Here is a 27,875-nt window from a genome sequence, read left to right on the forward strand (position 1 = left end):
ACTTACTTTTATGAGTAAAACATAGGGATGCTTTCTTTGATATTTGAGACTGTTGTAATTATTGAAGACTATGTTCGTGATCTGCATTCTGCATTGTAGTAGTTACTACTCACTAGTGTGGCTAGTTGTGAGACACTTCACTACTCTGAAAATCAGTGTCCTCATCTGTAAAATGAAAATGTATGACAACATGATCTCAAAGGTCCCTTCAGTACAAAAATTCCTAGTCCTCAATTTAGAGAAGCCCTGGGCCATTGCCCACAGGGTATGTATGTCTGTGTGGCTGTTTTTATAGCAAAATTTTCTGGTAGCAACTTGTTTACTTACTTTTTCACCTCCTTCTCCTCACAGTTTGGATCCTTAATCGGAATTTTATTTTGAGTAGTTGGGTTGTGTGTTCCGGCTTGCTTTTATGTTTCATTTGTATCTCTGGTCCCCATTGGAATTTATCTTCAGTATATAGAATTTTACTTCGTTGTGAATCTTTTATTAATATTTACACAAAGAAAATGGCCAGTTGGTCTCTGAAACTTGGAAGTAAAGTCATGCAAGATTCAGGTAGGTTTAGTTGCTGTTCTGTAAGAGCACAAAGCTTCTAAATGAAGTCTGGGCTACTTTATTACAATTCTTTCATTCTCTTTTACCTATTTAAATTTACTATTTTGTAGCCAAATATTTGAAACATAATGTTTAAGATTTTGTACATTTCTCTCTGTAGTAAAATCCAATCTCATGGCACATAAATGAATTACTCCTCTTGAAGTAAAATTCAGTTTCCTGCCTGTTATGGCTAGGAGGCATATAATTGCTTTCTGTGAACCTTTCTAACCACTGCTTTGTGAATCTGGGAGAGCGTAACTCACTTAAAGGTATCTACTTTTATTCCAAACTGAAAATCATTTGAGCCTTAAAAATGACTCATTGGAAATTTTGTAATGGAATGTTCCATTAAATTTTAAGTGAGTTATATACTTTTAAACTAAATACCTACAGTATATGGAAAGCTTGGCCAGATTTGTTCATGTTCTTGGCTGCAGTGAGGATCTTTATGTAGCCATTGGAACATTAAGGCTTCTAGCAAATATCAATGTTGATTTTTTTTAGCTTAGGTTGTCACTGTTATTTTTTAATGTGTGTGGTTTATGTTTTATGCCTACTTGTTATATGTAATTTTTATTATCAGTGTATATATGTACATAGTTTAAAGAGAAAAATAATTCTACAATTCTTGTTACAAAATCACAAGTACCTACTCCCACTTTTTAAAAATCTTGCATAACAGCCACTTTCAGTTATTTTAGCTGGTTCTTTAGGTATTTTACCTCCATATATTTAGTGTTCTTATGCTGTTTCTTCTTGATTTTTTACTTTTAGATATTATATATTGACTTCCCACCTTAGCAGATGAATTTAGCTCCTTTTCTTCTTCCCTCTACCCCCAGCACATATATGTGCTCACTTTCTGTCACTCCATCATCTCTGTATAATTATACCATAATTTTGGATAGATTCATATTTAGTGTTTACACTACAGCATTTATATAAATACTATTATAGTTGAACCATATAAGGTCCTATAATTACTTTTTCTTTTCTACACAACATTTTGTTTTTCCCTGGAGTTAATAAGTGTATTGGTTTTCCTAATCACTTAGTATATCATGTACTTAATATTATTTCTCTCCTGATTATGTAAATTTCTTTTCAATATGTTAGAATATATTAGTTATTTTATTAGTTTCACTTGCCTGAAAACATCACTGTCATAGTTTATGATTTTCTCTAATCTGGACAGGTTGTTGTCCAGGCATGGTGTACAGTTATTGTTTTGGGATTTTCCTTCCTCATTGACTTGGGAATTCCCTTCAGTTCTCTTTAGATTGTATCCCTGTTTCTTGAGTCCTGTGTCTTTATTTTTCTGGTTTTACTCTCTCATTTTTGTGGTGCATATCCTCCAGTAGCTTACTAAGGATGGTTGGATGGGATGTAAATTGTTTGAAGACTTTGCATGTCTAAACATATTTTTATTCTACCATCACACTTAATTTATACTTTGACTGGACATAAAATTTGCAGTTGGAAATAATTTTCCTTGGGTATTTTCAAAGCATCAATGACATTGTCATCTAGCTTCTGACATGACTATTGAGAAATCTGATGCCATTTTGATTCTTTTTTTCTTCCATGGTTATCTTTCATTTTTATTTAGGTGAAATTCACATAACATAAATTGGCCATTTTTAAGCTAAAATGTACAATTAAGCAACATTTAATATATTCACAATGTTGTGCAATCATCACCTTTATTTAGTCCCCAAACATTTTCATACCCCCTTGAAGGAAATCCCATTCCCAATTGCAGTCACTCCTTATGCCTTCTCTTTACTAGTACCTAGAAACCATTAATCTGCTTTCTGCCTCTATGGATTTACCTATTATAATATTCCATGGTATGGATATAGCATATTTTATTTATCCATCAATCACTTGATTGACAGTTGGGTTGTTGCCTCTGTTATTATGAATAATACTGCTATGAGCATTAATGCACCATTTTTTTAACCTTTTAAAATTGAGTTGAAATTCACACATCATGAGATCAACCATTTTAAAATGAACAATTTAGTGGAGTTTGTTACATTCAAAACCATCATATCTAATCTAGTTCCAAAACATTTCATCACCCAAAATAAAACTCTGTAACATTAAACAGTCACTCCTCATTGCCCCCTCACCCTAGCCGCTGGCCACACCAATCTGCTTTCTATCTCTATGGATTTACTGATTTTGGCTATCTCATGTGAATGAAATCATAAAATACGTGACCTTCTGTTGTGGCTTCTTTCACTTAGCATATATGTTTTTGAGGTTCATCCACAGTGTAGCATGCATCAGTACTTCCTTTTTTTCAATTTTTAAAATTGTGGTAAAATAATTTATCTTTTTGTGACCAGTTTATTTCACTTAGCGTGATGTCCTCAAGATTCATCCATGTCATAGCATATTGCAGAATTTCCTGCCTTTTTAAGGCTGAATAATGTTCCTTTTTATATATATACTAAATTTTATTTATCTGTTCATCCCGCAGTGGCGGCTTTGATAGCTTCCACCTTTTAGCTGGTTTCCCTCTTTTACAAAGCAGAATAATATTGCATGATACACACACATACACACACACAGGCACACATTTTGCTTATCCAATTATCTGTTGATGGACACTTGGGTTGTTTTCACATTTTAGCTATTGTGAATAATGCTGCTATGAATGTGGGCGTACAAATATCTTTTTGAAACCCTTTCAATTCTTTTGAGTATATTCCTAGAAGTGGAATTGCTGGATCATATGGTAATTCTATTTTTAATTTTTTGAGGAACCACCATACTGTTTTCAACATTACATTCCCACTAGCAGTGTATGAGGGTTCCAGTTTCTTCATATCCTCACCAGTGCTTGTTAATGTTCTGGCTTTTAACACATTCACTGCCACACTAGAAAAACACTTTTTTTCTTTGGGGTCACAGTGTTTTATTCCGAAAATAGAATAAAAACTTTGAAAACAGTATGGTCCTTTCTAATTTAATGAAAAATTTGTTATTTTTCATTGTTTTCTGTGCATGAGTTATATGCAACTTGAAAAATAGTTCTCGTGGCTCCCAAGGTGAAGAGATGTGTGAGTTACATATGCTTCAGGAGACCCAGGGATCAAAACTAGCATGAGTTAAATGCAACTTACATGGCAGTTAATGCATTAAATTAATGCCATCCTAGCAGGTGTAAAGTGTTATCTCTCAGTGTGTTTTGATTTGCCTTTCCCTGATGACTAATGATGTTGAGCATCTTTTCATGTGCCTTTGGGCCTTTTGTATGGCCATTCTGTTCTTTGGAAAATGTATATTCAAATCCTTTGCCTGTTTTTTAACTGGGTTGTCTTTTGGTTGTTGAGTGGTAAGAGTTCTTTATGTATTTTTCATACTACACCCTTATCAGATATATGCACATGATTTGCAAATATTTTCTCCATTATGTAGGTTGCCTGTTCACTTTCATGATAGTGTCCTTTAATTCACAAAAGTTTTTAATTTGAATTAAGTTCATTTTATCTGCTTTTTCTTTTGTTGCTTATGCTTTTGGTGTCTTGTCTAAGAATCCATTGCCAAATCCAAGGTAATGAAGATTTACCACTATGTTTTCTTCTAAGAGTTTTATAGTTTTAGCACTTAAAATTATAAGGGTATTTTCCCATTTTGAGTTAATTTTTGTGTATAATGTTAGATAGGGGTCCAAATTCATTATTTTTCATGTGGAAATACAATTGTTCTAGCATCTTTTGTTGAAGAGAATATTCTTTCTCCATTGAATGGTCTTGACACTCTTGTCTAAAATCAGTTACCCATAGATGTATGGGTTTATTTCTGTGCTCTCAGTTCTATTCCATCGGTCTATATGTCTATCTTTATGCCAGCACCACACTATTTTGACTACTGTAGCTTTGTAGTACTGTACATTTGTAACAGGGAAATTTGAGTCTTTGAATTTTGTTCTTCTTTTTCAAGATTATTTTGGTGATTCAGGGTCCCTTGCAATTTCATATGAGTCAGAGATTGGCTTTTCCATTTCAGCATGAAAATCCATTGGCATTTTAATAGATACTGCACTGAATATCTGTATCACTTTGGGGAGTACTGCCATTCTAACAATTTTGTTTGCCATTCCATGAACAGAAGATGTCTTTCCATTTATTTAGGGCTTTAAAAATTTTTGTTGGCAAGATTTCATAGTTTTCAGTGTATAAATTTTGCAACTTCTTGGTTAAATTTATTCCTATTTCAATGTTTTTGATGCTGTTGTAAATGAAATTGTTTTCTTATGTTCCTTTCTGGTTGTTCATTGGTATCGTGTAGAAATATAACTGACTTTTGTGTGTTGATTTTGTAGCCTGAAAATTTGCTGAATTTGTTTATTAGTTCTAATAGTTTTTTGTGGATTTCTTAGGATTTTCTATGTATAAGATCATGTCATCTGTGAATAGAGATGGTTTTACTTCTTCCTTTACAATCTGGATGCCTTTTAATTGTTTGTTTTTCTTCCCATTTCCCCCAGTTAGAACTTTCCATACAATGTTGAATGAAGTAGTGGAGGCAGGCATCTTTGTCTTTTTCCTGCCCTTAGGGGGAAAGTTTATTCTTGTGCCATTGAGTATGATGTTAGAGAAGTTCTCTCTTATTCCTAGTTTGTTGAGTGCTTATATCATGAAAGTTTGTTGGGTTTTTGACAAATGCTTTTTCCACATCAGTTGACATTATGTAGCTTTTCCCCCCTGTTCTAGTAATGTAGTGTATTACATTGATTAATTTTTGCAATGTTGAGCCACCCTTGCATTCCTGGGATAAATCCCACTTGGTGATGGTGTATAATATTCTTGAATTTTGTTGACTAGTATTTTGTTGAGGATTTTTGCATCTATATTCATAAAAGACATTGGTCTGTAATTTTCTAACTTTGTGATATGTTTGTTTGGCATTGGTATCAGGGTAATGCTGGCTTCATATTATGAGATAGAAGTGTTACCTTTGTTCTATTTTTTAGAAGAGTTTCTGTTTTCTAGGTTATTAATGAGATCATTATTCTTTTTAATGCAGGCATATGTAGCTATAAATTTACCTCTGAGCACTGCCTTTGGTGCATCCCATAAGTTTTGGTATGTTTTCATTTTCATTCACCTGTAAATATTTTCTGAATTCCTTTGTGGTTTCTTCTTTGACACATTTGTTGTTTAAGGTTTTCTTGTTTAATTTTGACATATTTGTGAATTTTTCAGTTTTCTAGTTTCATTCTATCATGGTAAAAGAAAATGCTTAGTATGATTTCAATATTTTAAAATTTATTGAGACTTATTTTGTGGTATAACGTATGGTCTATCCTGGAGAATGTTCCATGTGCACCTGAGAAGAATGTGTGTTCTGCTGTTTTTAGGTATAGTGTTCTGTATGTGTTTGGTAGGTCTAGTTGGTGTACAGTGTTGTTCAGGCCCTCTTTTTCCTTTATTGATATTTTGTCTGGTTGTTGTATCCATGACTGATTGTGAAGTGTTGATATTTCCAAGTGTAATTGTAGAACTGTCTATTTTTTTCTTTAATTCTGTTGATTTTAAGTTTATATATTTGAGGCTGGGCACGGTGGCTCATACTTGTAATCCTAGCATTCTGGGAGGCTGAGGTGGGAGGATTTCTTGAGGTCAGGAGTTCAAGAACAGCCTGAGGAAAAGTGAGACTCTATCTCTACTAAAAATAGAAAAAAATTAGCTGGGCATGGTGGTGCATGCCTGTAGTCCCAGCTACTTGGGAGACTGAGGCAGGAGGATTGCTTGAGCCCAGGAGTTTGAGGTTGCTATGAGCTAGGCTGATGCCACAAAATTCTATCCTGGGCAAGGAAGCAAGACTCTGTCTCAAAAAAAAAAAAGTTTATATATTTGGTGCTCTGTTGTTAGTTGAGTATATGTTTATAATTGTTATACTTTCTTGATAAATTTATGATTTTATCAATATATAATGTTCTTTGTTTCTTGTAACATTTTTTGACTTGAAGTCTATTTTGCCTGATACTGGTGTGGGTACTCCAGCTCTCTTTTGGTTCCTATTTGTGTGAAATATCTTTTTCCATTCTTTTTACTTTCAACCCATTTTTGTCTTTGGATACAAAAGTGAGTTTTTTTCTAGACAGCAAATAGTTAGATCATGGTTTTAAAAGAGTTCTTAAAATCCAATCTGCTGATATCTGTTTTTTAATTGGAGAGTTCAATCTAATCACATTAAAGTAATTACAAATGACATTTTTTAAATCTCTGCAATTATATGTATAACTTTATTTAATCATTTACTTTATTATAAGATAGTAAGCTAGTTTTTAAATTATTCATGATTGTAAATCTGAAATGAATATTTTTATATATAAGAAAAGTAACACTTGATGAAAAACAACAAAAAACCAGAGTAATTATAGTCATCCCTTAGCATTTGTGGACGTTAGTTCCAGGACCCACCACCATACCAAAATCCACGGATGCTCAAATCCCTTATATAAAATGGTGTAGTATTTGCATAAAACCTACACATATCCTCCCATATACTTTAAATCATCTCTGGATTACATATAATACCTAATACAATGTAAATTCTAGTTAAATAGTTGTTATACTGTATTGGTTAGGGAATAATGGCAAGAAAAAAGCTTGTACATGTTCAGTACAGAAACAATCATCCATTAAATATTTTTAATCCTCGGTTGATTTAATTCATAGATGTGGAATCCATGGATATGGAGGGCCAACTGTACTGGCAGGGAAGGACTCACTTCTTCCGTTTTCCATTTGTTTTGATATATCTATATGTCTTTTATCTTTTTATTCCTCATTCCCTCCATTACTACCTTATTTTTGGTTAATTGCATTTTTTTCTAGTCTGCCATTTTGATTCTCCTCTATTTCCTTTTCTGTACATGTTTTAACTATTTTTTCATTGGTCACCATGGGAATTATAATCAACATCATACACCTATAACAATCTAGTTTAAATTACTACCAATTAGCTTCAATATTATACAAAAACTCTGCTGTTATACATCTCTGTCCCTCCCCCTTTATATTATTGTCACAAATTAAATATTTATATACTGTGTGCCTATTAACATAGAATTTTACTTATTGTTTTACATATTTTTCTTTAAATCATATAAAAAAGTAGAGTTACCAACCAAAAATGTATTGATACTGATTTTTACATTTACCTACTTACTTTTACCAGTGTTTTTATTTCTCCATATGGTTTTGAGTTACTGTCTAGTTTGCTTTTATTTTGGCCTGAAGGACTCCCTCTAGAATTTCTTCTAGGGCAGGTCTACTAGCGACAAACTCTCTCAGCTTTTGTTTTTATGGAAATGTCTTAATTTTAAAAGTATAGTTTTAAGACCAGGCACGGTGGCTCATGCCTGTAATCCTGGGAGGATCGCTTGAGCTCGGGATTTCAAGTCCAGCCTGAGCAAGAGCAAGATCCCATCTCTACAAAAAATAGAAAAATCCTCTGGGCATCTTGATGTGCGCCTGTAGTCCCAGCTTTTGGGAGGCTGAGGCAAGAGGATTGCTTGAGCCCAGGAGTTTGAGGTTTTGGTGAGCTACGACACTACTGCACTCTACCCAGGGTGACAGAGCGAGACTCTGTCTCAAAAAAAGTATAGTTTTTCTTACTACAGAACTCTTGGTTGACAATTTTTTTTTCTTTCATCACTTTAAATACGTCATCCTACTGCTTTCTGGCCTCTATAGTTTCTGATGGGAAATCAGCTATTACTGTATTGAAGAACCCTTTTACATGACTAATCATATCTTTCTTGCTGCCTTTCAAGATTCTCTCTTTGTCTTTGGCCTTTGACAGTTTGATTATAATGTGTCTCAGTGTGGATCTCTTTGTGTTTATCCTACTTACACTTTGTTGAGCTTCTTGGATTTGTAGATCTATATCTTTTTTTTTTTTATCAAATTTGGGAATTTTTTGGCCATTATTCCTTTAAATATTCTTTCTCCTTCTCACTCCATTTCATTTCCTTCTGGGACTTCCATTTTGTAAAAATTGTTGTTTTTCCTTGGATTTCTTAGGCTTTATTCATTGTTTTTCATTCTTTTCTTTCTGCTCCTCAGACTGGATAATTTCAATTGACCTACCTTCAAGTTTGTTGATTTTTTATTTTTTCTGCTCTAGTCCGGTTTTGAAATCCTCTAGTGAATTTTTCATTTCAGTTACTGTATTTTTATCTTCAGAATTAAAAAAGTAATTTCTATTTCTTTATTGATATCCTCTATTTGGTGAGACATCTTTTTTCTTGTTTGCTTTAGTTCTTTTCCATGGTTTCCTTTAGCTCTTTGAGCATATTTAAGACAATTCATTAAGGTCTCAGTTTATTAAGTCCAACATCTATTCTTCCCCAGAGACAGTTTCTGTTCATTTCTTTTTTTTATTCTGTGATGGGCCATAATTTCTTGTTTCTTTGTATGCCTCACATTTTTTTTGTTGTTGAAAATTAGTTGTTTTCAATATCATAATGTGGTAACTTTGGAAGTCAGACTTTTCCCCCTCCTCAGAGTTTGTTGTTCTTGCTGTGCTTTGTAGTGGTTTTGTTTGTTTAGTCACTTTTCTAAACTAATTTAAAAAAAACTGTATTCTTTGTCTCTTTTACTTTAACTTGCAGTCAGCTAATGGTTTGACAAAGATTTCCATAAATGCTTGGAGGCAAAAATAAAAAAAGACATGAAAGGAAAGAAAAAATACTCTCCCTGTCTTTGTATATTGGATCTGTGTTGGGTCACTCCGTCAATGCTTAGTCATACTGTTTATAACTCTGCCTTAACCTTTGCTTCCTGGTTGCATTGAGCCTAAAGATCAGCTGGAGGCGAAAGCTTAGGGTCTTCTCAAGCCTTTTATCAGCATACATCTTGCCCTGGACATCCACTTGGCTGTCTAGATTTCCCATTTTATGTGTGAGCTTTTCAAAGCCCTTATTGCCCAAAGTAACTCTCTGGAGCTTTTCCTCCCAGGCTTTCAATGTGTGTTATTGTTTGTCCCAATGTCATGTTTTGCTGCAGGCAGCAGTGGCTTGTTCTTATGCCTCTCAGTGTTTTCTAGCTAATTTCTCTGCTTAGCTACTTTCCACTTTGCAAGAGTTCTGAGTTAGGAGAAACAAAGGCAAGCATTTTTCCTTCTGGGAACTCCAGGATAGGTCAATCCAACAAACACAATTACTGAGCAACAAGGTCATTTTGTTTTCTTGAGAACCAGGAACCCACATTGGGAATGAGGGCAGCTATCTTTAAGGCTGTCACTATCCCAGGGAGTGGGGTGGGATAAAGCTAAATTTAAAATACCATGGAGCTCTCCTACTGTGTTTATCACCTTTTCCTTGATTCACATTTGCTTGGTTAATGTAAACTTTTGACTATTTTCCAAAGTTCCAACAAATTTGATTCTGACAGTTTTTGTTCATTTTTGTCAGTGTTTCTGTGGAAGGCGAGGCCCTTGGAGTTCCCTATTGTGCCATTTTCTCTGATGTTACTTGCCATTTTGATTATTGATCTTATGTATGAAATCTGTGTTTTTTTCTCTAAAAGTTTATGGAACAATAAGGTGCAGTAACACTTACCTAACATTACTATGTGCCAGGTATTATTCTAAGTGCTTCACATATATTAATTTATTTTATCTTTACAACAACCTTGTGAAGTGAGCACAGTTGTCATCTCTATTTTATAGATATGGACTGAGGCAAAAAGGGTTTTGGTGTCTTGCTCAAGGATATACAGTAAATGATAAAAACTAGATTCAAACCTAGACAGTGTGGCTCCAAAGTCCCTGCTGTTAAACACTATACTATCTTTGTTTCTTGCTAAGAAATGGATATTGTTCTTGTTTCCAGTGTTTTTTTTTTATTGCTTTTTAATTTTATTTATTTATTTATTTATTTGAGACAGAGTCTCACTCTGTTGCCCGGGCTAGAGAGCCGTGACGTCAGCCTAGTTCACAGCAACCTCACAAGTATGGTCTCAAGCAATCTTCCTGCCTCAGCCTCCTGAGTAGCTGGGACTACAGGTGCACACTACCATGCCCAGCTAACTTTTTCTATTTTTAGTAGAGATGGGCCTCTCACTCTTACTCAGGCTGGTCTCGAACTCCTGAGCTCAAATAATCCTCCTGCCTCAGCCTCCCAGAGTGCTAGGATTATAGGTGTGAGCCACCACGCCCAGCCTTCCATTATTTTTAAATTGCATGATTTTTTGCCTTGCTGTGGCTCTGTCTGCATTCATTGTGCTGGACACTCAGTAGTCCATTCCCATCTGGAAATTCTGTTTTGTTATTTCCTCATTTTTGTTCTCTGTGTAATCTCTTTTTTTCCGTAGGTGATTTTTCTCTCTCTCTCTTTCTGTGTGTGTGTGTGTGTGTGTGTGTGTGCATTTTGTCTCTTCTATTCTATTAGATGCCTTCCTCAACTGCCTGATGATCATTGGGTGTTTATGTTTAACAACAGAACTCCAGAAATCTGATTGAAAATTCTGTGTGCCTGAGTGTTCTCTGTAAAATGATCTGGATGAAGTGATCTGTAAGGTTAGCTATTCCTGGTTTTAGTGTCCTTAAATCTTTTCATTTGGGTTGGGCAATTTTCCTAAAGAATGTTCTTCTAGTCTAACCTTTGGAGATTCAATGCCTGGCTTCCTGGGTTCTGGAATTCAAGGAGGGAGGGAGGGAAGATAGACGTGGTTCTAAATATTCAGTATGAAAATTTTTACTTAATCCCCCTTTTTGCAATATAGTACCTTTATCCTTAACTGTGCCTTGTCTTCCTAAGTCTAGATACCCTCTGGTTTGCCCCCTGTAGAGAATGAATAAATTTGCAGTCTATTGCTAGGATCATGGAAAAATAATTAATTAATTGCTTGTTTGATGCAGTGGGGAAGGAGACTTGAGTCTTTTCTTTGTCTTTTTGTGCTGCTACAACAAAATACCCGAGACTGGGTAATTTATAAAGAACAGAAATATATTTTCTGACAGTTCTGAAGGCTGAGAAGTCCAGTTTCAACACACTGGCAAGTTCAGTTGTCTGGTGAATGTTGCATTCTCTGGGGGAGAGGAATACTGTGTCCTCACATGGCCAAATATGGAAGAGCAAAAAGGGACAAACTCCCTTTTTCAAGCTCTTCCACTTGGGCACCTAATCCTATTCATGAGGGCAGAGTCATCATGATACAATCACCTGTCAAAAGGTCACACCTCCCAACACTGTTGCATTGGGGATCAAGTCTCAACATGAATTTTGGAGGGGGCAAAAACATATAAACCATAGCAAGGGTCTAACTCCTTTTTAAATAGACTTTCAACCAATCTTCTTGTTTTAAGCCCCACCTTTATAAGGTACCTTGTGTGCCAACTGCTGAATTTGGGAGAATGATTCAGCAATATAAATTGGGTTACTTCTTAGATTTCCTCATTGCTAGCATAGTATTCAGCTTTCTCATGTTACTAATTTATCCATTTTTTCAGCTTTCAAAATTGTGTTGCTCTTGTCTGTAATCCTATTGTATTTATCCTTCTGAGTTTGTGCCTTTTTAAATTTTTTTCCTTAATAGCATCAAAAAGAATAAAATACTAAGGAATAAACTTACCAAAGGAAGAGAAAGACTTGTACACTTACCTACAAATCATTGCTGAAAGAAATTAAAGACACAAATTACATGGAAAGACATCCCATGTTTATGGGTTGGAAGATAATATTGTTAAGATGTTCATACTACTCAAAGTGATTTACAGATTCATTGCAATTCCTATCAAAATTCCAATGACATTTTTTGCAGAACTATTAAAAAATCTTAAAATTCACATGGAATCTCAAGGGACCCAGAATAGCCAAAACAATCTTGAAAAAGAAGAAAGTTGGAGGCCTCACATTTTCTGATTTCAAAATGTATTACAAAGCTACAGTAATCAAAATAGCATGGTACTGACATATAGACAGACATATAGGCCAATGGAGCAGAGTAGAGAGCCCAGAAATAAACTCATGTATTGTTATATGGCCAAGTGATCTTTAACAAGGGTGCCAAGGCCGCTCAGTGGGGAAATGGCAGTCTTTTCAACAAATGGTGCTGGAACAACTGGATATGAAGTTGGACCCTTACCTAACACCACCTACAAAAAATGACTCAAAATGGATGAAGGACTTAAACGTAAGACCTAAAACTATAAAACTGCTAGAAGAAAACATAGAAAAAACCTTTTTGATATTGGGTTTGGCAATGATTTCTTAGATATGACACCAAAACTATAGGCAGCAAAAGCAAAAATAAATAAATAGGACTTCAACAAACTGCAAAACTGCACCTCAGAGAAAACAATCAACAGACTGAAAAGGCAACCTAAAGAATGGGAGAAATATTTGAAAATCATTTATCTCATAAAGGATTAATAACCAGAATATATAAACAATCAAAAGAAAAAAAACCAACTTGATTAAAAAGTAGGCAAATGACCTGAATAGACGTTTCTCAGAAGAAGATATACACATGGCCAACAGGTATATGAAAAAATGGTTAACATCACTTATCATCAGTGTGTTAGTCTGTTTTGTATTTCTATATTACTTTATAGCAATACAAGAGAGATTGGGTTAATTTATAAAGAGAAGAGGTATATTTGGCTCATGTGCCTTATCTTCCTAAGTCTAGATACCCTCTGGTTTGCACCCTGTAGAAAATGAATACATTTGTAGTCTATTGCTAGGATCATGGAAAAGCAATTGCTTATTTGATGGAATGGGGAAGGAGAGCTTGAATCTTGTCCTTGTCCATTTGTGCTTCTAAGGCACAGTTAAGGACATATGAGAAGCATGGCACCAGCATCTGCTTCTGGTGAGGGCTTCAGGGAGCTTCCAGTCAAGCCAGAAGGCAAAGGGGGAGCAAGTGTGTCACATGGCGAGAGAGGGAGCAAGAGAGGAAAGAGGTAGTGTGAAGTTCCTTTAAACAACGAACTATCATGTGAACTAATAAAGAACTCACTCATAGTCATGGGGAAGGTACCAAGACATTCATGAGGGATCTGCCCTCATGACTCAAAGACCTCTTACTAGGCCTCACCTCAAACACTGGGGGATCAAATTTCAACATGAGATTTGGAGGGGCCAAACATCCAAACCATATCAATCAGGGAAACACAAACCAAAATCACAATAATGTATAACCTCATACTCATTAGGATGGCCACTATCAAAAAATAGAAAATAAAAAGTGTTGGTGAGGATGTGAGAAATTGGAACTTGTGTGCACTGTTGGTGGAAATGTAAAATTGTGCAGCTGCTGTGGAAAACAGTATGGTGGTGGTTTCTCAAAAAATTAAAAATAGAATTATCATATGATTCAGCAATCCCATTTCTGGGTATATATACAAAAGAAATGAAAGTAGAGTCTCAAAGAGATATTTGTCCACCCATATTCTTTGCAGCATTATTTACAATAGCCAAGTGGTAGAAACAATCCAATGTCCATTGATAGATGAATCGATTATAAAAGGGGGCATATACATACAATGGTATATTATTCAGTCTTTAAGAATAAAAGAAATCCTGCCACATGTTACAACATGGATGAGCTTTGAGGACATGCTATATGAAATAAACAATAACAAAAAGATAAATACTGATTGATCACACATACATGATATATCTAAATTAGTCAAACTCATAGAAACAGAAAGTAGAATGGTGGTTGCCAGGAGCTGGAGAGAGGGGAAAACAGGGAGTTGTTCAATGGATAGAGTGTGTTTTACAAGTTGAAAAAGTTCTAGAGATCTGCTACACAACAATGTGAATATAGTTAAAACTACTGACCTATACACTTAAAAATGGTCAAGATAGTAAAGTTTATGTGCTTTTTCAAAAGAATTTCTTCCCTATCATTTTCGTGGGTTTTCAGAAGAGAGCCGACATTAATGTGTGTCCTCAATCTGGCATCTTTAATAGGAACTTGATGCTGGCCTTTATTTGTTTTGCTTTCTGTTTGTTCCCTCTGCTTTTTGTTTCTCTTTTTAGTTTTTCCCCATCTTTCTGTGGGTTAGATGTACATTTTTAGAATAACATTTTGATTTATCTATATTATTTCCAAACGTTCTTCTTATAAGGACATCAGTCATGTTGGATTTAGGGCCTGCCCTAATCAAGTATGATCTCATCTTTATTACACTGCAAAGACCCTGTTTTCAAATAAGGTCACTTGCATAGTTTACAGGAGGACATGAATTTTGGGTGGGCATTATTCAACTCAGTACAGTGTTGATAGGGTAAGTCTTTCTACTTAGTTGTTCTTCAACATTATATTAGCTGTCCTTGGACCTTTATTCTTTCATATTCATTTTAGAATATTTCTAAAGCATTTTTATTTTCTTTTTTTTTTAAGACAGAATCTCACTCTGTTGCCTGGGCTAGAGTGCTGTGGTGTCAGCCTTGCTCACAGCAACCTCAAACTCTTGGGCTCCAGCAATCCTACCGCCTCAGCCTCCCAGGTAGCTGGGGCTACAGGCATGCGCCACCATGCCCAGATAATTTTTTCTATATATTTTTAGTTGTCCAGTTAATTTCTTTCTATTTTTTAGTAGAGATGGGGTCTCGCTCTTGCTCAGGCTGGTCTCGAACTCCTGACCCTGAGCGATCCTCCCGCCTCGGCCTCCCATAGTGCTAGGATTACAGGTGCCAGCCACCGCATCCGGGCAGCATTTTTCTTTAATAAAATTATGTTGGCTGTTCTTTGCCTTTTACTCTTTTATATTCATTTTAGAATATTTCTAAAGCATATTTCTTTAATATGCTTTGTAGGGTAAATGGACATTGAATTGTACATTGAACGTCATGAAAGGAGGCTCTTGAGTAATATTTACGGAAAGAAAACTTGTGGTATATTGTACAGTGTTAGAGGTGAAACCAAATGTAGAGAAAACCAAATGGGAAAAACAAATGTAGAGAGAGGAAAGGGCTGAATTAGAGGCTCCTGGATGATATGTAACTGAAGAGTAATTATGCCTTTGTCAGGATGGGGCTACTAGTAAAGAACCTTTAAGTCCAGAGTTAAGAATTTGTATTTGTTGAATCCTTGGGGTTTTCTAGATATCATATCATATCATCAGCTAAAAGTAAGAGTTTGATCTCTTCTGCCCCCATTTGGACACCCTTAATTCCCCTCTCTTGTCTAATTGCTCTGGCAAGGATTTCCAGCACTATGTTGAATAGAAGTGGAGATAGTGGGCAACCTTGTCTGGTTCCAGTTCTAAGCGGGAATGTTTTCAATTTTTCCCCATTCAATATGATATTGGCTGTGGGTTTATCATATATGGCCTTAATAATTTTAAGGTATATCCCATCTGTGCCTATTTTGTTAAGAGTTTTTATCATAAAGGTGTGCTGGATTTTGTCAAATGCTTTTTCTGCATCTATTGAGAGAATCATATGGTCTTTGTTCTTGCTTTTATTTTTTATGTGGCGAATTGGATTTATAGATTTGCGTATGTTGAACCAGCCTTGCATCACTGGGATGAAGCCCACCTAGTCATGATGAATTATTTTTTTTGATTGCTGTTGGATTTGATTTGCTAAGATTTCTTTTTTCTGTTTTTTTTTTTTTAATTTCAGCATATTATGGGGGTATAAATATTTAGGTTACGTATATTGCCTTTGCCCCACCCAACTCAGAGCTTCCAGATTTGCTAAGATTTTGTTGAGAGTTTTTGCATCTATATTAATGAGGGATATTGGTCTTTAGTTTTCTTTTTTTTGTTGTGTCCTTTCCTGGCTTTGGTATCAAGGTCATATTGGCTTCGTAGAATGAGTTGGGGAGGATACCATCTTTCTAAATGTTGTGGAATAATTTCTGCAATATAGGTATGAGTTCTGCTTTGTATGTTTGGTAAAATTTGGGTGTGAACCCATCTTGTCTGGGACTTTTTCTTGTTGGAAGGTTTTTAATTGCTGCTCCAATTTCTGTGCTTTATATTGGTCTGTTCAGGAATTCTATTTCCTCCTGGTTGAACTTAGGGAGGTTATATGTTTCCAAGAATTTGTCCATTTCCTCCACATTTTGTAGTTTTTGGGCATATAGATTTTTATAGTATTCAAAGATAACATTTTGTATTTCTGTGATGTCTGTGGTAACCTCTCCTTTTTCATTTCTAATTGAATTTATTAGAGTCCTTTCCTTTCTAGTCCTTGTTAAGCAAGAAGGCTGTCAATTTTGTTTATTTTTTCGAAAAACCAACTTTTGGTTTTATTGATCTTCTGTATAGTTCTTTTGTTCTCAATTTCATTTAGTTCTACTCTGATCTTAGTTATTTCTTTTCTTCTGCTAGGTTTATAATGAATTTGCTCTTCCTTTTGCAGTTCCTTGAAACGTTTTATTAGTTATTGGGTGTCAGTCAGGTGGGGGGGTGGGGGGGGTAAATTCACAAGTAATGGATGTGGTGCACACTGTATGGGGGAAGGGCACGCCTCTAGCCCTGGCTTGGGTGAGGCAAAGTCATTACTTGTAACGAAAATGTTTGTACCTCTATAATATCCTGAAATAAAAAAAAAAAGAGTTTGTATTAATACTTTATTTGGGTCTGGGCATGGTGGCTCATGCCTGTAATCCTAGCACTCTGGGAGGCTGAGGCAGGAGGATTGCTTCAGGCCAGGAGTTCAAGACCAGCCTGAGCAAGAGCGAGACCCCGTCTCTACCAAAAATAGAAAGAAATTAGTTGGAGAACTAAAAATATATAGAAAAAAAATTAGCTGGTCATGGTGGCGCATGCCTGTAGTCCCAGCTACTCGGGAGGCTGAGGCAGGAGGATCGCTTGAGTCCAGGAGTTTGAGGTTGCTGTGAGCTAGGCTGACGCCACGGCACTCTAGCCTGGGCAACATAGTGAGACTCTATCTCACACACACAAAATATATATACATATATATATATATATACATATACTTTATTTGGAAGATGGTTAGTGGTTAATAGAACTTTACGTTTAGGAAAATCGTGCTTTTAATTCTAAAGGTCAATGAAATTATTTAGTGTGTGTTTTTGATGGGCATAAAGTTTAGACAAGGGACCTGGAAATCTAGGGCAGAAAATCTTATAATGAGAGGAAATGATCAGATAAAGGTTGGAGAAGACATAACAGTGTTATTCACTTAAAAGAAATTAATAATTAAATAAACCAACTCTTTTTTTGTTCTGAGACATCCTTCCTGTATCCCAGAACTAGATTAGAAATCACTATGAGGTGTTGGCATGAAGGCAGAAGGTTATGCCGTATTGTTATTCAGAGGCAGAGAAAAAGTATTTGGGAAATTGGATATATAAGTTTGTATCTTAGAGTACCACGAGAAATAACTAATGAGCTATTCTTGATTACTACTGAGATATCTGAGGATTAGAGAAAGCTGAGTGAGGGAGGGGTTGGAAGGTAAATGTCTTAAGGCCAAGCAATTATCATTCAATTATTGCTACACTATTATAACTGAACAAAATGTAAAATGCATCATCTATAAATGATTAAAAGACAACCAAATCAGAAAAAAATAGCTTGGAAACTTCGGACTAAAAAAGTAATTGGAGGTTTGCTTTTTCTCAATTTTGAAAGCCTATTTACAAAATAAGTTGCATACAATGAAGTTGTTTAGTTAATTAAAAATAAAAATCCTCGTATTGAACCAAAAAGCTGGTGATCAAATTCATTTTTAGCAGCAATAGCTAATTGAGTATTTATTTATCATCTATATAGTCTCATCTTGGCATTGCAAAGTAGGTATTAGGTTGGGGCTGTCATTTCTGGGCCAGTCAATGTAGCAGTGGCTGCTGGTTCTAGAGATTTCATGGGCCCTGGAGCCCCTCTAGGTCCCTTTCTACATGACCAATATACAATAGACTTATAAATATATCTTCCTAGTACTATTTTTGCCATGTGTCTTTGCTTGCAAAATTAGATGTTGGCACTCCATGGAAGGCTAAGAATATATTTTCTTAAACATATACTTTTATGAATCTTAGTACCTCATACCTCATTAGAAATATTTTATGAGGACAGGGATTTTTGTCTGTTTTGTTCACTGATGTATCTCTAATGTCTAGAATGGTGCCTAACAGATAGGAGATGCTTAATAAAAAGTTATTATTGAATGTATAAATGATCAAGTGGGTAATAGAGCAGTATTGGTAGTGAAAGCATTTTTTTGTCATTATATTAAAAAATACTGCAGATCTCTTGGAAATTCTTTTAGTCTTTTTTAGATATGTTGTTATAAGTTTGTTATTATTTTGTATTCTTTTCTTCCCTAGAAAGTAGTATTTAACGTAAGTACACTTGAAAGGATTGTGAAGGCAGAGGCAGAAATACTGAGGAAATTGAATAACAATTCAGTAGACATAAATGTTCATTGAAATTTTTATTTTTCATTTTCCCATGTACAAATTCAGTTACGGACCTCTCTGCAGCAAGTGTGTGTGAGCTGCATTATTCCAGTATAGCTACATCATTGGTATGGCCCTGTGTGAACCTATGAGATCTGGGGCATGTAATGGTTAAGCTGTTTTTGCTGAGGTGTCAAGAATGCATTTAAATACCTCTGGATTCTTGCCAGACCAAATTTCTAAGACTATTCTTTATTTTAGACTCAAAAATACAGTAGGTCTGATGTGCTCAGGCATGCATATTGGGCTTCTATTTTCTGAATGTACTGTAATTCAAAGGGAAACTTTTTGAAGCAAGACAGGTCTTTACACATTACTTATGAATAACTCACTTCAGATCTTGGATTCTTAATTGAGGATCTGCTTCTGTAGTCTTACTCAGGTGAAACTTATAAAGGACTTTTTTATATGGGTATAATCAAATTCTGGATAGATGGTTTCTATAAATAGTGAGGAGATATTTAGATAAATTATTAGAATTAAAATTAATCCTATGCCATTTCCAGGTATTTTGAGAGATGAAAATTCTATAAAACATGATGTTAACGCAGGGACTGAGGTGCTGATTAACCCATAAAAGAGTGTTTTCCTATGGCACCATTCACGTACTTTTACTGCTTTCATCTCAATGGTAATTTAGTAAAGACAATTATTGTTGCTAAAGATAAAATTATTATTTCTAAATAAGTCTTATGCCTGGATAATGCTATGAACACATTTGAGAAGTTCAGAATTTTTTAAAGTTGTCTTAATTTTGGAAAAAAACAAACAAAAAGCATTCATTCCTCCCCTTCCCCCCCACCCATAGGGATTTTTTGTCTTTGAATATACTCTCCGCATTAGCATTTTACTGGATCTGGCAGCCAAAAGCAGTGTTTTAGCCTGTCCTTTTGTTGGGCAATGATTGGATTTCTCATTTCCTGTTACAAAAGATCTTTTAAGTTCTATTAATAATACATTGTAATACCTTCCCATACATAGCTAATGCCCCAACCTGAATGTTTTATATTTCTTCTTTATATAAATTGAGAGCTTTTGATAAAGAAGTTTATTTTGATGTACAGAACACTTTAAGTAAATTTTAAAGATTCTGAATAGCTATAATTTTTTTTTTTAATTTAAGGAAATCACGAATCTGACACTTTTTTTATATTGCAGACAGGATATCTTCATATTCTCTGTTACAACTTTGGAGTAGAAACCCAGAAGCAGAATAAATATGAAGAAAGCTCTTTCTGGCTTAGGTAATATAAATAAAACAATGAATGTAAATTCAAGAATAGTATCATAGAGGCCAGTTAATATTTACTGTATGGTACGTTGGCAGTTTAAACCTTCTCTGACTTCAAACGCCAACATGTGAAATTTATTTACTCTTTTAACATGTATTGCTTATTCTTATATGTTGCCAGTTGATAGAAAAATGTGTTCTCTTCTTCATATAACATAAGAGCTTACTCCCCCTACCCCAGTATTCCTTTGTATCTCCATCAGGAACACGGAAAATTTATTTATTGTTGCTTTGGTAGTTATTGCTGTTTGCCTACATGAAGGTGTAAGGTGGAGGGGTCGGTGGGGGTAGTATCAGGTAAAATTATTAGTCTTAGATGAATTTTGGTATTTTAATATCAGTCAAGTAAGTATATATTGATATTTAACATTTACTGAATGCTGAGCACTATACTAAGATTTGGATTGTTATGCTTAAGCTGGAAATATCGAGAGGATAATAGAAGAATATAGCACCTATATGCAAGAACCCTGTCTTTTACTGAAAACCTGGGTCCAGCACGGACACATAATAAATACTCAATAATTGCTAGTTAAACGAATTTATGTGAAAAATGTATTTGTCTGCAGATGTCACATAGGGTGTTTTGAATATGAGAGGATCATGGAGTAAAATGTATCAAATCAATTCACTAAATGTTTACCTTGTCTAAGTATAGGGTTCTAGTTATTTGGAAATACTACTGTGATTATTTTAACGATAGTCTAACTACTGTGAAAATTATATTTGTCATTTAAGGAAATAAATACCAATATGGTCATTTAAATTATATACTCAGATATACCTTTAACAAAATATTTATGCAAATAATCTGTTTATGTAAAAGACTTTTTAGAGCCCAAAGATTGATCAAATCCTGTACAAAGAACTATACCTGATAGAATAGGCTTATGCAATTGTAAGATATATACTTATCTCAACTTAGACTACTTCACACAATTGGAATATACCTGAAAGTTTTTATTATAAATCATATTTTTATAAATTTAATTATTTAAAATATACCAACAAAGCTAACTAGTTTAGCTCAGTTTTACCACAGATTTCCATTAAATAAAGTACATGATGAGTGAGTTCTAGCCCACGATTTGGCTGTATTTGGGAGTAGAGCACTTACAAAATTTATGGCATCAATGTATCAAAAGACTGGTATGCCAAGAAGGCAGGAATGGGGAGGTCCAAACAAACAAAATAAAACAAACAAAAAAAGGATGCTGGTGGCATGGATGGCTTCTGGAAACTTAGTCTGGAACTGAGCTTGAACTTTATGCCAAGAATGAGGATGAATTAGGAGTCATAAAGATAAATGTTTTCTAGAAATTGGTCATAACATCAGGCTGAGGCTTGAAGTGGCATGACATGAAGGTTATTTTCACATATGCCATATGTTGTTGACCTCTTATCTGTTATCATCTTTTTTAAAAAAAAACCTTAAAGAAGGAAAATGTGATGATGATGGGACATGACTGACATCCACATCATAAGCTAATGATATCATATTTTTGCTGTATTTAGTGGTTATATTTGTGGGAAGATAATTTGACCCACAGTGATATTTTCATAAAAATCCAAATAGATAACACTTTTAGAGTACCACTGTACTAGTGTTTGCATCACTAGAATGATATTGAAGAAAAAAGAAAAAACTTTAATTCTAGCTTAGTTATTGTATATGATTTTAATCTTTTTGTCTCCTTATTTTTTCCACATCTTTTGGACATACAAAAATAACTCGGTGAAATATTTACAAATGCCTTGAAAGGAATTATCATATTTTAAGGATTAAAAAGATGCAAAAGTAATTATCAATATTGTCAACATTAGGAATTTTAGCACAGTGAATAGACTTTTTAGTACTAGACTAACTCTCAGTCAAAATTTGTTGTCATCTATGACATTAGTATGAAATCGTTAAATATTGTGATACTTTTTAGAGTGTTGTAGGGTTTAAATATGATGCTGCATGTATCATAGAGTGTTCAGTAACATGCCTAGAAAATAGAAACTACTCAGTAAGTGGTAGCTGCTGCTGCTGCTATCTTTAGGTATTTGCTATTTACTGCAAATGGACACTCCTGTGGCCACTCCACTAGTTTCTTCTAAAATTTATCACAGTTAGATCAAGCATGGATTACTTGTTAACTTCCCAAATAAAATGTCATAAAACCAACATCCACATGTTCTATCATAATACTGTCAATCTTTGGAACAGGTTTTTTTTCATGTTTTAATTATATCCATGTGTTGAGACAACTGTTGGGAGCAGTTGGTGCTATAAGCAGAGATGAATAGCTGATAATTAAGCACTCTCTTCTGTAAATTTTATACCAGAAGGAGGCCATGGAAAATGAGTGTACATTCTATAGGCTTAACTCTTTTTGAGAACAGTGAATGCCTGCCGGGTGGGGAATCTGTGGCCTTGGGGCTACATGTGGCCTTCAGGATCCTTGAGTGCGGCCTTTTGACTGAATCCAAATTTTATAGAATAAATTCTTTTATTAAAAGGGGCATAACAGAGAAAGATGAAGCTTTTCTTCCCTGCTTTAGTGCTTAAAAAAGAATGATCTTGAAATCAGAAGGCTGCAGGTTCCCCATCCCTGCTTGAGGCCTAGAATTAGACTAAAGATAAAGGATGGTAGTGGATATTGTTTAAAAATCTCATTATTTTCCAGCAATTTTTGTTAACAGATCTCAGTTCAGGACCTTTATCAATTTTTGTCTCTCCCCTGCCTTTTCTTTTGCTAAGAAGAGTTCATAGACAGCTCCTGCTCCCTTTGCTTTCTGCCACATTCTTTTGATCATGTCTTCTTATTAGAGATACCACAGATTAAGAGAAGGCTGCTATAATTATGAATGAAATTGAGATTCCTTCAGCTCCCTTTTCTGTGATTGTCAGAGTATCTGCCTCAATGTATTCAGTGACAAATTCTGTCAGGCCTTTATAAAATATAGAATTTAAGATTTTTCAAATCTAAATGCAAACTTTGGAAATAATATGCCTAAGAGGTTTGTGTTTAATAAAATACCATTTTTTCTCCTATTCCTCCTCTTTTGTAGTCTTGCAGTATTGAACTCCTATGTCTGCTCCTTGAAGAATGCAAGAATAAGTAGTTGGAAAGAGACTGTTAATATGGAACTTTCCTCTATAATCTAGAGGATTTATTAGTGGTGTCTCAGTTGCCCTGATGGAATTTATTATTTTATTTATTTATTTATTCACATTTAGAAGCTGATTTTATTTAAAATTTTTTTTAACTTTCAGAATATTATGGGGGTACAAACATTTTGATTACATATATTTCCTTTGCACTGCCCAAGACAGAGCTACAAGCATGCCCATCCCCCAGACAGTGTGTTCCGCACCCATTAGTTGTGAATTTACCCATACCCTCCAGCCCCCTCTTACCTGCCTGACACCCGATGAATGTTATTTCCATGTGTGCACCTAAGTGTTGATCAGTTAGTACCAATATGATGGTGAGTACATGTGGTGCTTGTTTTTCCATTCTTGTGATACCTCACTGCAAATGTTGGGCTAAAACTCGATCCAGGATAATATAAGAGGGGCTAGTTCACCATTGTTTTTTATGGTTGAGTAATACTCAATGGTATAAATATATCACATTTTATTAATCCACTCATGTATTGTTGGGCACTTGGGATGTTTCCACATCTTTGCAATTGTGAATTGTGCTGCTATAAACATTCGAGTGCAGATGTCTTTATTTATAAAATGACTTTTTTTTTCTTTGAGTAGATGCCTAATAGTGGGATTTCTGGATCAAATGGTAGTTCTATTTTAGGTCTTTGAGGTATCTCCATATTACTTTCCATAGAGGTTGTACTAATTTGCAGTCCCATCAGCAGTGTAACAGTGTTCCTATCTCTTTGCATCCATGCCAGTGTTTGTTTTTGGAGGTTTTGATAAAAGCCATTCTCACTGGAGTTAAGTGATATTTCATTGTGGTTTTGATTTGCATTTCCCTAATGATTAGAGATGTTGAGCAATTTTTTATGTGTTTGCTGGCCATTATTCTGTCTTCTTTTGCAAAGTTTCTGTTCATGTCCTCTGCCTACTTTTTAATGGGGTTGTTTGATTTTTCTCTTGTTAATTTTCCTAAGTTCTATATAGATTCTAGTTATCAGCCCTTTATCGGATGGGTAGCATGCAAATATTTTCTCTCATTCTGTAGGTTGTCTATTTGCTCTGATGATAGTTTCCTTGGCTGTGCAGAAGCTTTTTAATTTGATCAGTTCCCATTTGTTTATTTTTATTGCTGCTGTGATTGCCTTTGGACTCTTCCTCATGAATTCTTTGCCTTAGACCAATGTCTATAAGAGTTTTCCCAACATTTTCTTCTAGAATTCTTATGGTTTCATGTCTTAGGTTTAAGTCTGTTATCCATCGTAAGTTGATTTTTGTGAGAGGTGAGAGGTGCAGATCCAGTTTCAATATTCTGCATGTGGCTATTCAATTTTCCCAGCACCATTTATTGAATAGGAATTCTTTTCCCAAATGTATATTTTTGTCTACTTTGTCACAGATTAGATGACAGTATGAGGATGGTTTTATATCTGGGTTCTCAGTCTTGTTCTAAAGGTCTATATATCTGTTCTTGTGCCAGTACCATGTTGTTTTGGTTACTATAGCCTTGTATTGTAGCTTGAAGTCTGGTAGATTGATGCCTCCCAATTTGTTCTTTTTGCTTAAGATTGCTTTGGCTATATGGGGTCTTCTCTGGTTCCATATGAAGTGTAGAATTATTTTTTCTAGATCTGCAAAAAATGATGTTGGTATTTTGATAGGGATTGCATTGATTCTGTAGATCACTTGAGGTAGTATAGACATTTTAACAATATTGATTCTACCAATCCATGAGCATGGTACAGTTTTCCATCTGTTTACATCCTCTGCAGTTTCTTTTCTCAGTGTTTTGTAGGTCTCCCTATCTATATAGGTCTCTCACCTCCTTAGTTAAATATATTCCTAAATATTTAATTTTCTTTGATGCTATTGTGAAAGGTGTTGTGTCTTTGATTTGATTTTTGGCTTGACTGTTATTGGCGTATATGAAAGCTACTGATTTGTATGCATTGATTTTGTATCCTGAGACATTGATGAATTCATTTATGAATTCCAGGAGTCTCTAGGTTGAATCTTTGGGGTTTTCTAGATATAATATCATATCATCAGCAAAGAGTGAAAGTTTGACCTCTTCTGTCCCCATTTGGATGCCATTCATTCCCTGCTCTTGTCTGATTGGTCTGGCAAGGACTTCCAGCACCGTGTTGAATAGAAGTGGAGATAGTGGGGAACCTTATCTGGTTCCAGTTCTAAGCGGGAATGCTTTCAGTTTCCCCCCATGCAGTATGATGTTGACTGTGGGTTTATCACATATGGCTTTAATAATTGAGGTATGACCCATCTATGTGCATTTTGTTAAGAGTTTTTATCATAAAGGTGTGCTGAATTTTGACAAATGCTTTTTCTGTGTCTATTGAGAGGATCATATGGTATTTGTTGTTGCTTTTATTTATATGATGAATTACATTTATAGATTTGTGTATGTTGAACCAAACTTGCATCTCTGGAATGAAGCCCACCTGGTAATCATTAATTATTTTTTTGATGTGCAGTTGAATTTGGTTTGCTAAGATTTTATTGAGAATTTTTGCATCTATGTTCATAAGGGATATTGGTCTGTAGTTTTCTTTTTTGTGTGTGTCCTTTCCTGGCTTTGGAATCAAGGTGATATTGGCTGCATAAAATGATTTGAGGAGGATTCCATACTTCTCAATGTTGTGGAATAATTTTTGCAGTAGAGGTACCAGTTCTTCTTTGTAGGTTTGGTAAAATTCAGGTGTGAACCCGTCTGTTCTGGGACTTTTTTTTTATTGGAAGATTTTTTATTGCTGCTTCAATTTCTGTGCTTGATATTAGTCTGTTCAGGAATTCTATTTCTTCCTTATTGAGCCTAGGGAGATTGTATGTTTCCAAGAATTTGTCCATTTCCTCCACGTTTTCAAGTTTTTGGGCATAGAGGTTTTTATAGTATTCAAAGATGATGTTTGTATTCCCGTGATATCTGTTATGACCTCTCATTTTTCATTTCTAATTGAACTTATTAGGGTCCTTTCCTTTCTACTTCTGGTCAATCGAGCAAGAGGGCTGTCAATTTTATTTATCTTTTCAAAGAACCAACTTTTCATTTTATTAATCTTCTGTATAGTTCTTTTGTTCTTGATTTCATTTAGTTTTGCTGTGATCTTAGTTATTTCTTTTCTTCTTCTTCTTCTTTTGTTTTTTGAGACAGAGTCTCACTTTGTTGCCTGGGCTAGAGTGCCATGGCATCAGCGTAGCTCACAGCAACCTCCCACTCCTGGGCTCAAGCAATCCTCCTGCCTCAGCCTCCTGAGTAGCTGGGACTACAGACATGTGCCACCATGCCCAGCTAATTTTTTCTATATATGTTTTTACTTGTCCGTATAATTTGTTTCTATTTTTAGTAGAGACAGGGTCTTGCTCTTGCTCAGGCTGGTCTCGAACTCCTGAGCTCAAACGATCCTCCTGCCTCGGCCTCCCAGAGTGCTAGGATTACAGGTGTGAGCCACTGCACCCGGCCTATTTCTTTTCTTCTGCTGGGTTTAGGATTGGTTTGCTCTTACTTTTCTAGTTCCTTGAGACAGTTCATTAGTTTGTTGATTTGTGATCTTTCTGTCTTTTGGATGTGGGCATTTAATGTTATTAGTTTTCCTCTCAGGAATGCTTTTGCTATATCTCACAGATTTTGATAACTTTTGGCCCCATTATCATTTAGTTTGAAGAATCTTTTGACTTCCATCTGGATCTCTTCCTTAACCCAATAGTCATTTAGCAATAGATTGTTTAATTTCCATGACTTTGTGTAGAGGTGAGTGTTTCTGTTGGAATTGATCTCTAATTTTATTCTTCTGTGTCCTGAGAAGATACATGGTATAATTTCCATTTTTTAAAATTTGTTGAGATCTGTTTTGTGGCCTAGGATGTGATCAATTTTAGAGAAGGTTCCACGAGCTAATGAGAAGAATGTGTATTTAGTGTTGTTTGGGTGGAATGTTCTGTAGATGTCTGTTAGTCCCATTTGTTCTAAAATTCTGTTTAAATCCATTGTTTCTTTGCATCTTTTCTGCTTGAAGGATGTGTCCAGTTCTGTTGGTGGGGTGTTCAAATCCCTAGCTATTATGGCATTGGTGTTTATCATGTTATTTAGATCAATCAGGGTTTGCTTTATGTATCTGGGCACTCCTATGTTGGGTGCATAAATATTTAGGATTGTTAAGTCTTCTTGTTGGATTTTTCCCTCCACCACTATATAGTGACCATCTTGGTCTTTCTTCACTTCTGTTGCTTTAAAGTTTATGTTATCTGATATAAGAATGGCTATCCCAGCTTACTTTTGGTTTCCATTTGCCTGGAACTTTATTTTCTATTCCTTCACCTTGAGTCTGAATGCATCCTTGTAGGTAACATGCACTTCCCGGAGATGGCGGACACTTGGCTTGTGTTTTTTTATCCACTCAGCCAGCCT

The 27,875-nt window shown here is 35.1% G+C and overlaps 1 protein-coding gene across 1 annotated transcript in view; it reads left to right on the forward strand.

The window, feature by feature from the left end:
- The window catches only part of TEX11 (testis expressed 11), a 254,883-nt gene that overhangs the window by 64,516 nt on the left and 162,492 nt on the right, over positions 1 to 27,875 (forward strand). The window contains exon 8 of the mRNA XM_069464262.1: positions 20,175 to 20,260. Coding sequence (XP_069320363.1) covers positions 20,175 to 20,260 — 86 coding nt within the window. The remainder of the gene's footprint in view (positions 1 to 20,174; positions 20,261 to 27,875) is intronic.

The sequence above is a fragment of the Eulemur rufifrons genome, chromosome 30, assembly GCF_041146395.1.
Source record: "Eulemur rufifrons isolate Redbay chromosome 30, OSU_ERuf_1, whole genome shotgun sequence".
Classification (NCBI taxonomy): domain Eukaryota; kingdom Metazoa; phylum Chordata; class Mammalia; order Primates; family Lemuridae; genus Eulemur; species Eulemur rufifrons.